Source organism: Branchiostoma belcheri, unplaced genomic scaffold (genome assembly GCF_001625305.1).
Source record: "Branchiostoma belcheri isolate BF01 breed outbred unplaced genomic scaffold, Haploidv18h27 scaffold80, whole genome shotgun sequence".
NCBI classification, from domain to species: Eukaryota; Metazoa; Chordata; class Leptocardii; order Amphioxiformes; family Branchiostomatidae; genus Branchiostoma; species Branchiostoma belcheri.
The window spans coordinates 634,219-644,793 of NW_017804465.1; the positions used below are offsets into that span (position 1 = coordinate 634,219).

General features: G+C 41.5%; 1 protein-coding gene across 2 annotated transcripts in view; it reads right to left on the reverse strand.

Annotated features, from left to right (window-relative positions):
- Positions 1 to 1,289: 1,289 nt before the first annotated feature.
- The window catches only part of LOC109486494 (mannose-1-phosphate guanyltransferase beta-A-like), a 10,450-nt gene continuing 1,164 nt past the window's right edge, over positions 1,290 to 10,575 (reverse strand). Inside the window, exons 1-10 of one of the 2 annotated variants that reach the window (XM_019790331.1) lie at positions 9,472 to 9,572; positions 8,414 to 8,551; positions 7,901 to 7,981; positions 6,982 to 7,030; positions 6,261 to 6,403; positions 5,705 to 5,863; positions 4,720 to 4,798; positions 4,384 to 4,511; positions 3,361 to 3,543; positions 1,290 to 2,311 (exon numbers count right to left, since the gene is read on the reverse strand). In XM_019790331.1, coding sequence (XP_019645890.1) covers positions 2,180 to 2,311; positions 3,361 to 3,543; positions 4,384 to 4,511; positions 4,720 to 4,798; positions 5,705 to 5,863; positions 6,261 to 6,403; positions 6,982 to 7,030; positions 7,901 to 7,981; positions 8,414 to 8,551; positions 9,472 to 9,477 — 1,098 coding nt within the window. In that variant the 5' untranslated portion in view covers positions 9,478 to 9,572 and the 3' untranslated portion in view covers positions 1,290 to 2,179. Of the gene's footprint in view, positions 2,312 to 3,360; positions 3,544 to 4,383; positions 4,512 to 4,719; positions 4,799 to 5,704; positions 5,864 to 6,260; positions 6,404 to 6,981; positions 7,031 to 7,900; positions 7,982 to 8,413; positions 8,552 to 9,471; positions 9,573 to 10,575 lie in introns of those variants that run through there. The other variant, XM_019790332.1, reaches the window with a different exon arrangement.

Consider the following 10,575-nt stretch of genomic DNA (forward strand, 5'->3'; position numbering starts at 1 on the left):
TCGTAGGCTACCCCGTATCTCGCTAGGAGTTCAGGGTTGGTTTCAACTAGTTCGTCTACAGGACGGCAATACTTTTAGTACCCAGAAAGTCTGGGTGGAAAGATGTAGAATATCATGGGAGCTACAGGAATATAATAATAGGACCAAGGCCGGTACAACACCCGGCGTAAGCTGGTCTGTAGATAACGGTTACCAGACTAACCAGGTTCGATATTATCGCTGTTTGAAGGGATTCTTTCCGTACATTTCATTTGGAAAGACACTGATAAATTTTGTTTGACCCTGAACTCTTCCCTTATGACCTCCATGAAAAGCGGCCCATAGGCAAATTTGAGTTTTTCATCATTGGAATACTAGTAATTTGTACGTAACCAAACTAGTCGGGTTGTATGTAACCAATCTCCATAATTGTACCATGAAGGAAGAACAAATTAGAGCTTTGTCACAGCGCTCTACAACATTAACGTTATTTAATGATAATGAGAAATGCGAAAATCAATAAGACACTGAAAATATAAAATATTGGTTGTAGTTACCCAACGTTAATTTTTCTCTCATTTTCTTGATTCTTCCCTCTGTTGCCTTAGCCTGGGTACCATCCCCAGTAGTATATTCGCAAACTCTATAACTGGGTCTGGACTTGCACACATATGTAGCGTCTGGAGTCTGAATATTCGTTCAGATTTTGAACGAGCGCGCTGATTGGTCCTACTCGTCTAAGCCCTTTTGGGGTATGTACATATTAGGTAAGGGCCGTTCGGACGTCCGAACGGCGACGTTAGCGTCCGTTCGAACGTCCGAACGCCTTATCATCAACATGTCCGACGGCGAACCGAACGCTAAAGCGCACATGATATAGCAGTCTTTCCGCGATAAATCATCAACATGGCTGACGCACAAGCCACTCAGCTCACGGAGGTTGATGTTGACCTCGCAATCACGTCCGTTTTGGACGATTTAGACGGAATAGCGTCGCTCAAAAAGGAGCAAAAAGATGCATTGAATAATTTCGTTCGTGATGTTTTGGGCGTCCTACCGGTAAAAAAAAAGAACGCACCGAGAAAAGGAACACTCGCGCGAAGATCTGTGTTTACAAAACAACAAACATCACTTGAATAATGCAGGCGCGCCATTGGCCGTCGCCTCTGAGGCTCAGCCAATCAAATGAAGCCCCGCTGCTCGGGCTAGCTCATTACGTGACGTCATGACCAATCGTTTTATATGTGTGCAAGTCCAGACCCAGTTATAGAGTTTGCGAATATACTACTGGGGATGGTACCCAGGCTACTGAGCTCCAGCTCAGCTTTTAATATCTAGTTATTTGGAAGATTTTGGAAGGAGAAAGTCGCTGTTTTGAAGCGCATAAGGTTGATGTAGTGCTTTTTGTTTAACACATTTCAATGCTTCACTGCTATAAGTCTGGATATTTAGTGCGATTTAAGCTTATTGGTTACAGCAAAAGTCAAAGGTCACAGGTAGTGATCACCCTGTTGGCTGACCCCTGACCCTGAACTCACCTATAATTGAGGTCAGGGTTCAAATGGCAAAAGATCAACTAAGCTGAGGTCATTCATTGCTGATGAAAGCTCATTTTACATTTGGAGACCTGACTTGAGAATTTGGGGATTCCAAATCATTTTGTGACCCCAAACTTGAGGAGTGGGTGATTCTGAGCTCCTACATGACAATCTGTGGATCTGTGATCTACCGGTAACTTGAGGATTCTGTGATCTGATTTGGGGATTCAGTGATCCTACTTGACAATCTGTAAGTCTGTGATCTAACTCCTGGATTCTGTGATCTGATTTGGGGATTCTCTGGATCCTACATGACGATCTGTGGGTCTGTAATGGAGGCAGAGATGGACTTGTGGGGCAGGATTTGTGATCTAACACTGATCTGTGATCTAACTTGAGGATTCTGTGATCTAACTCTGGGATCCCGAGATCCTACATGACGATCTGTGGGTCTGTAATGGAGGCAGAGATGGACTTGTGGGGCAGGATTTGTGATCTAACACTGATCTGTGATCTAACTTGAGGATTCTGTAATCTGACTCTGGGATTCCGAGATCCTACATGACGATCTGTGGGTCTGTAATGGAGGCAGAGATGGACTTGAAATCCAGGAATTGTGATCTAACTCTGATTTGTGACCTAACTGGAGGATTCTCTGGATCCTACATGACGATCTGTGGGTCTGTAATGGAGGCAGAGATGGACTTGTGGGGCAGGATGCGGCCGCCGTTGATGTAGAGCTCGTCTCCGATGATCACGTCTTCCCCCAGGACTGACACGTTCTCCATACGCACCTGGGGGGAAAACAACACGAAGGGATTAACATTTGTTTTGTACTTTGTACACAACTTTATTGAGATGAAAACTTGTACATCACACATTAATGGCTATATTACAAAATCTAATACAATAAAGTGCCATGACGGGCACAGAACATTTGTTATTTACTTGGTGGATGGACTATTCTCTCTTTGCAAGTAGCTGTGTGTTATGCCAAGGGCTATACCAGCTATACATATACAGATACAGAAGAGATGGTTGAATTGCAAGGAGCTTAGAAACCACAAGGGCCTACAATGTAGCATTTAGTGACCACAGGTGCGGCCATAGGACTGTAAGGTTTGATCCACACACACTGGGAAGGACCTCTACTCTTTGTGATAAGTGTGGGGGGCTCTTTAACATGCTCGAGGTGTGGCTCTCCTCAGAAACGGGACCAATTAGCAGAATTAGAATCTATCAGTCGTATTTATTACAGTCTTTGCAGGCTATGCTGGAAGAATAGCTGTCACCTAAAGCTGGCAGCTAAAGGAGAGTTGTTACAATCATCAAGCATCAACCACAGTGCTTGATGATCAACTGATTACTCTGATTACTGTGAAACTGGTCTAAATTATAAAATTTTAAAGTCTAAATTTCTCACCCATCGCCCGACTTGTGACCTCCAGCCGATGATGCTGGAGTCCAGCCATGAGTGGGACTTTCATTCATTCACTCACTCACTTATTCATTCATTCATTTATCCATTCGTTCCTTCAATCTTTCATTCATTCAAAAATACAGATATCTCACCCATCGCCCGACTTGTGACCTCCAGCCGATGATACTCGAGTCCAGCCATGAGTGGGACTTTTATTCATTCATTCAATCATTCATTCATTTGATCATACATTCAATCAATCAAAAACATCTTACCCATCGTCCGACTTGTGACCTCCAGCCGATGATACTCGAGTCCAGCCATGAGTGGGACTTTTATTCATTCACTCACTCACTTATTCATTCATTCATTTATCCATTCGTTCCTTCAATCTATCATTCATTCAATAAAAAATAATCTCACCCATCGCCCGACTTGTGACCTCCAGCCGATGATGCTTGAGTCCAGCCATGAGTGGGACTTGACGACGGAGCCGCGCAGAATGGTGCAACGTTTGATCCTCGCCCCGTCCTCGATCACAACGTCAGGGCCGATCGTCACGTTGGGACCGATACGGCAGTTGTCACCGATCTTTGCACTTGGGTCCTGTTGATTGAGAGAGAGAGAGAGAGAGAGAAAAGGGAGAGAGAGAAAAAGGTTAATTCACATGTATCTTTAAAAACATGTTCAAGATAGTGCAGCATTTGATACGTGCCACATCAGGGCTGATCGTCACATTAGGGCCGATTCAGCAGTTGTCACCAATTTTCACACTTGGGTCCTGCGGATTGACCAACGGAAAGTAGTGGTGTATAATTAACAGACTGAAAAGCACATGTAGTTTTGGACTGTACTGAATATATCTTACCATCAAATATCAAAGCCGTTGACAAAGTACACAAAAAAGTATGGCCTGCCTTTTGGTGTCTTACTACTGTCAGAAATACCTTCCCTTTCTATTGCAAAATTAAATCCCGACCTAATAAAGTACAGATAGATGTGTTTTCTTTTTAAAACATCACACATGTATGCAGGCCTCGAAATTAACTTTTTTCCTGTTGTCCCAGCACTGTCCTGAAAATAAATTTCAGTTGTCCCAAAGTGAGGATGAGCTGTCCCAACCTGTTTTTCGGAAAGCATTGCACAAGTTCAACTTGAAGCCAACTTTATTTTGCTTATGTTCTGACTCCCAGCTCTATGGCACACTATTATTGCAGCGTAGGGGCCAAAAGCAGAGACGTGTACCTGATAAACGAAAAAGGGGCTGACAGTCTGATGTTGATTATTTTTCTATTGTCCCCAAAATGTTCCAAAGTCTCTTTTTAGTTGTCCTGACCTATATTTTAGTGGACAGTGGACATTGGGATCTGTTAATTTCGAGCCCTGGTATGTCTGGTGCACAAAATTAGCAATGAAAGTAACTTGACAAAAAGGAGAAAGACTGACCACCAGGACATTTCCGATGATGCCGTCTCCTTGGTGCAGCTTCTCAGGACACTTCTGTCTCTGGGAGGTCAGGAACATGCACATGCCCGTCAGGAAGTCTTTGGGCTGCCCAACATCCATCCAGAAACCTGCAAAAATAAAGCACATGATCATCACAAGTACATTTCACATGATCAGAAATATACCTGGAAGTCCACCCAGAAATCTGGTCTTTGCAATTTGATAAAAATGTACTAGGTGGTCCAAACCTAATACATTTACTACTTCTTTCCAAGACTTGGAAGAGCAATTTGCCACCCCAAAAATCATGTTCAGTAACAACTAAAAGATACCTACCTTTGAGGTCGAAGGCATACAGTGTTTCATCTGAAGCCATGACTGGGAAGATTTCCTTCTCAATAGAAGTTGGTCTCAACTGGAAGGGAAAAACATAGACTGTGTTAAGTATACAAGTACAACACTTCAACAAAGCTGTGGCTGCAAAATTGAGGATGCAAAATCATCAACGACAAAATGATAGTCTGACTTGTGTATAGGATTTAATTACTACTTAGTAGTCAAAGTCTTTTTGTTAAACATGCATGCGTTTTCCTGTGTCTTTGTGGACTCAAAAATACCACGAGTACCGTAGATTTCTGTCCCTTTCTGCCATCAGAGCTTTCTAAGCCATTTTTGTATTCCCTTTATTATCTTAATTTATTTAAATTAGGGAGGTATTTTTCTTCACGTCAGTAAGGCACTTATCATTATTTCTTGAGAACAATAGAGTAGACCTTAGGCTTACACACACACACACACAGAGTGCCTTCCTAGAAACTGCTGAGATTCGCCCCAGGGGATGTTGGCAGTAATTATAGAGAGAAGCATCTTATGTACGTAACTAGAGCATGAAAAATTAAGCTGTGAACCAAAATGCTTTGTTCAGAGCAAGCTACATGTATATTACGCCGCAGCTGACCGATGATGACATGTATATTGAATATGGTGGAAGATAGCAAAGCTGGAATGTTGTTGCTGTACTAGAGAATGCTGCTAGGGGGACTCTACAGTCTAGCCATTTCTTTAAAAAAAGTGAAGATCAGGCAATCCATCTAAAGCTTCTTCCTGCTCTCTCCACACACACACACACACACACACACATACATCATACAAAAATATTCAAATCCTACGAAAAATATACTGGTACTGTAAATCATGAATGGAATTGCTCCAACTGCAAACTTGAAACAGCAAAAAAATTTGACCCATCCTCTATGAAATTTAGTCCCTGCAAAAACAAACTGATTTGAAATAAAATGGGTAAAATGGACTGCAGACTGACCTGTATCCTGTCGAGGATCTTGGGAGAGAAGATGTACATCCCGGCGTTGATTTTGTTGGACACAAATTCCTTCGGCTTCTCCACAAACCTGTCGATCTTTCCCGATTGGCCGTCGTAAACCACCACACCATATTTGGACGGCTCCTCTACCTTTGTTACCTGAAAGGAAAAAAATGATTAAACTCTAAGTTAATGGGAATATTTTGTTATTTTTTTTTTTTTCGCAATTCGAACTATGAATTTCCAACTTTTAATCAAACCACTGCATTGAAAGATGGAAAAATTGAAACAACTCCCAAATATGAGCATTTTGGAGTTGATTCAGAGCCTAAAATGTTTTCTTTTTTTTGCAAATCAGAAAAAAATGAAGGGGGTGAATCCGTGAACCAACAAATTGAATTGGTGTGACCTAATGAATTTTTTAAATTATTCCTTAGGACCATTATTCCAAACTCTACACCCCCAGATTTTGGTACATCCCAAAGTGATCTAGACTATTACTATAGACTCTGGACCAGTCTATTTGACAAACAGGGGAGTTTTGCTCCCAACTCACCACTATGGTCCCCTCCTTGCCGTGACTCTTGTGGAACTTGAGCATCTCCTCGAACGGGAAGTCACAGATCACGTCGCTGTTCAGGACAAAGAACGGTTCCTCGTCTCCTGCCAGGATCTCCCGCGCCAGAGCCAGCGGACCCGCTGGGAGAAGAAAAAAAAAACATTACTAAGTACCTAATACCAGCTAAGAAAAGAACAAGAAATGGTCATGCCTTCTAGTACTAGGGTTATCAACCAAGGATTGAAGTGTTCAAGAATTCATTCTTTCATAGAACTATCGCAGAGTAGAACTCGCTGTCATCTAGTACAGTAGGGGCGTTGTCATTAGATAGCTTTAAGCAATGTTTTGAGTTAGAAGTTCAAAGGTTAGGTGTAACAAGTGATTTGGTAATATAGCCGCGTGCCTGCAAAGCTGGTGTGTTACGCTGAAGGGCGGTTATACTGGTTATACAGATACACGTATGTTGACCAGCCCCTGTCCTTTCACTAGCTACAAAATGTAATCCAACACCACAGGGCAAAAAAAAGATGTTTCATAATTAGCCCTTATTGATTGTATACTGAATTAGCTTTTGATGTTTAGTAATTAAAATGTTACTTTTCATTCTATACCCTTTTCTCTCTCTTTTTTTTGTACTATGTTCAAGAGTCATTGCCATACAGTGAACCATGAACAATTGTCGTGCAATTAAATTTTTCTTCTTACAAAATTCCATTACCTGTGCCAAGTGGTTCTTCTTCATGTGACATGCTGATCTGGATACCCAACTACAATTCGAAAACAAACAAAAAAATGTTTAAAAATATGCCATAAGTCCACACACTTAGAAAGGAAAAGTGTTATATATATCATTATATATCAAAAGATTCAGTAATTACAAAATTCACAGTGAAAGGGCTTCTAACAAGAATGTAATTCTGAAACAACTTGTTATGTAAATAGTGAAATTAGTCTCTATTTGTCTGCAATAAGTATTAAATTTGTCTAAAATTGTCTGTAATTATGTCATCAATATGAGAAGTACACTATAGGAGTTATATTGGAAGCTTCTACTACAATGTTTAACATATACCCTGATTGTGGCTGTTCCCAGGGCCTACAGATACTACAAGGGCCATCTCCTCAGCTCCAGGGCCAACCATCCCCTAGGGAAATTTTACCACAGGCACCCAAGAGCTTTCCCAAGGCCTAAACCAGAGTTTCTACGGTAAAAATTTTCTTGGGGGCATGTTGTCCTTGGAGCCAAAGATCTGGCCTGTGTGTGTGTGTGTGTGTGTGTGTGTTTGTGTAGGCCCTACAAGTAGTCTAGCATCCAGGCTATAGATGTAGAGCTAAGGATCTGGCCTGTGTAGGCCATGAAAGTAGTCTAGCACCCAGGCTAGCTCTACATCTATAGCCCTTGGGAGCTGTGGATCTGGCTGTGTCAGCCCTGGAAGAAGTCTGGCTGCTAGGCTATAGTTGTAGAACTGAGGACCTGGCCTGGGTAGGCCCTGAAAACTGTCTGACCAAGGTCAAGGACAGTCTACAATGTGCAATGTCCTTGGTCTGACACCCAGGCTAGCCGTAAGGATCTGGCTTGTGTAGGCCCTGGAAACAGTCTGGCACCCAGGCTATGAAATGTCCACCAGTGTACCTACCCTGTCAGCCTGGACTTTCATCTCTTTCTCCAACATCTCAGCTCGATAACTCACAGCCAGAACTATGTGGGTCACTCCAGCCTGAAGACAGCAAGAAAAATAACACATTATGGTTAAGAACATTATACAGTATATCCTTTTCCCTTTCAATAACTAACCTGTTGTTTCTTTTAGAAGATAATTTTAGCACTGAACATGAAGATACTTTCTTTGAAATATGATTGAACACCGCACAAGAAATAAATTACTAGTATCTATTTTTAAATAGATTTTCAACATGAAAACAGAATATGAAGGGAAAGTCTGTTCTTTATGTAGAATATATTGTTTTATATTGTTTTAGGGAGTGAATCAGCCTCAAATTTTCCTTCTAGCCGTATTTTAAATTTGATTTTTGGAACAAATGGAAGGTCGTATGGTTTGAGAACCAATAATAAAAAGTAGAGTGGCTCAAACGTAAACAACTCGTAGAGACTACCAAAAAATGGGTCTCTGCGGAGCTTTAAAACTGACCTCGGCGAGAGCCTCAATCTGGTGCAGGACCATGGGCTTGTTGCCGAACTCCACAAGCGGTTTGGGGCGGCTCAGGGTCAGAGGTCGCAACCGGGTACCGTACCCGCCGACAAGGATCAGGGCCTTCATCGTCTGCTCCTGGAGATAACAAAAACATTTTAAAATTTGAGACTTCAGACTTTTAGGAAATTTATCTGAGTGTTTGGGGTTTTCTTGAAATAAAACTGTGAACAGTAGCTAACAAGGATCAGGGCCTTCATCATCTGTTCCTGGATAAAAACGAAAATATTTTAAAAAGACTTGAGACTCTTAGGAAATATTTTCAGAGTATTTAGTTTTTTTTAAAATAAATCTGTGAACAGTAGCTGACAAAGTTCCTGAAAAAAAAAGAAAACACAGAAAATAAGAAATCAGAGATTTGGACTTTAAGGAAGTATTTTCAGAGTATTTCTGGCTTTCTTGAAATAAAACTGTGAACAGTAGTTCAGTCAATGTCTTCAAGGCCAAACTGGCTGTAGAATGGAAACAACACTTGGATCGTTATAACTAAGACTTCTCATACTGAACTGCCAATACTGTCTTAACTACATTGACAGTCTTATTACCCTGGGAAAGGGTACCGACTGACCAGGATTCAAGTTAATATTCAGGTGAATAAAACACTGGATTGTTAGTCCAGTAAAAAAAAAGGTGAGTTTTAAAGAAGGGACACTTTTCGAGGTTTATATTAGGAGCAAACACAATATTTGTCTCAAATTCAACAATGTTTGTAGCAGGTGTGCAGATTCAAATTCATGTCAAGGGACACATTACCCTGATTTTTACAGATAGCAAGTCGCATGCTACACGTTTTTTACATCTAGTTCCAACATGGCACGGCCCTGGGGTGAGGACTCCAGGAGGAGCGACTTCGATTTCATCGTTTTTAGGGAGAACATTAAGTAGAGCATGTAACCTCCTTGATACAAAGTACGTCACATGGTAGAAAAAACAGATTTTTGGCAAAAACTATGTACCACAAAAATAAAAATGCTACTATGAAAACTACCAGCACTTACGATCATGTTGCTTGAATGTTGTCTTGTCACTACCACCACAAGCTATGAAATGCCCACTAGTTATGCTACTATTGGAGCCCCGGCTTTTAAACTGGTTTGCCGAAAACCTGTTCAACTAGTCTTTTGTGGTCCATTGGAGCGGAAAACAGACAACGCATGTGAGCCGTGCTCACGTCAGACACACTAATGATAATTGGTCACTTAATTACCGTTTGCAATTTTGGCCTTAGTGAAGAGAACTCTAGATTCAGACCAACTCTTTACTACAGCATAGCTATACTCCTATGTATGGTTGTAGAACTGCAATTACTAGACTAAGTATATTATATTGAGTTTTGATCAGTGATGTGTGAGAATAGATTGTATTCAGAGTGTGTTGTGGAGGTTATAGGAGGTCATAGGTCGTAATAGGTCGTGCTTTATTGAATGGACAGTGATTGACAGCTGGTGACCTCATCAAGCCCACGTCATGTATGACATCATCAGTAGAGGGGGCGTGGCAGTATTGGAGTCAGTCAGCTGTTACATGACAGGTTGTGACGCAAGACAAGTAACCTATAGCTAGGCGATGGAGGTAATAAACGATGGACTGATAATGTGTAGCTTTGTCCTGCTATTTGCTGGAGTCTTACTGCTGAAAACGTAATTTTAACAATCTAATTCTCTAGTTTTGGCACCGGTGCAACAGGTCAATTGGTGGAGTGCTCACTTTGTAACCGGGAGGTTGTGAGTTCAAACCCTGGCCTGGCCGGGTCATACATTTCTTTCTCTGCTTAGCACTCGGAATCTATGAGAAAGAGTGTGGGAAGGTCAAACCCACAGCACTACCAGCGGACTAGCCCACTGCTGTAGTACCTTGCACAAATGTGTGTCGCCCAAGGGCTACAGAATGGAGATGGGCACTGCCCTACACTCGGCATAAGAGCATGGGAGACCTTCTTCTAAATTTTTAGAACTAATCTGAAACACTTGATTGTATTAGTTTACTTGAATTATGTCAATGCATCCATAAAAGGAAATAATGACACAGTCAGTATCTTTCTTGCATTTAGCAAGCCAAAAGTACTCTCCAAGCAGAGGTTTGGGTTTTGGGGGTATTTTAGT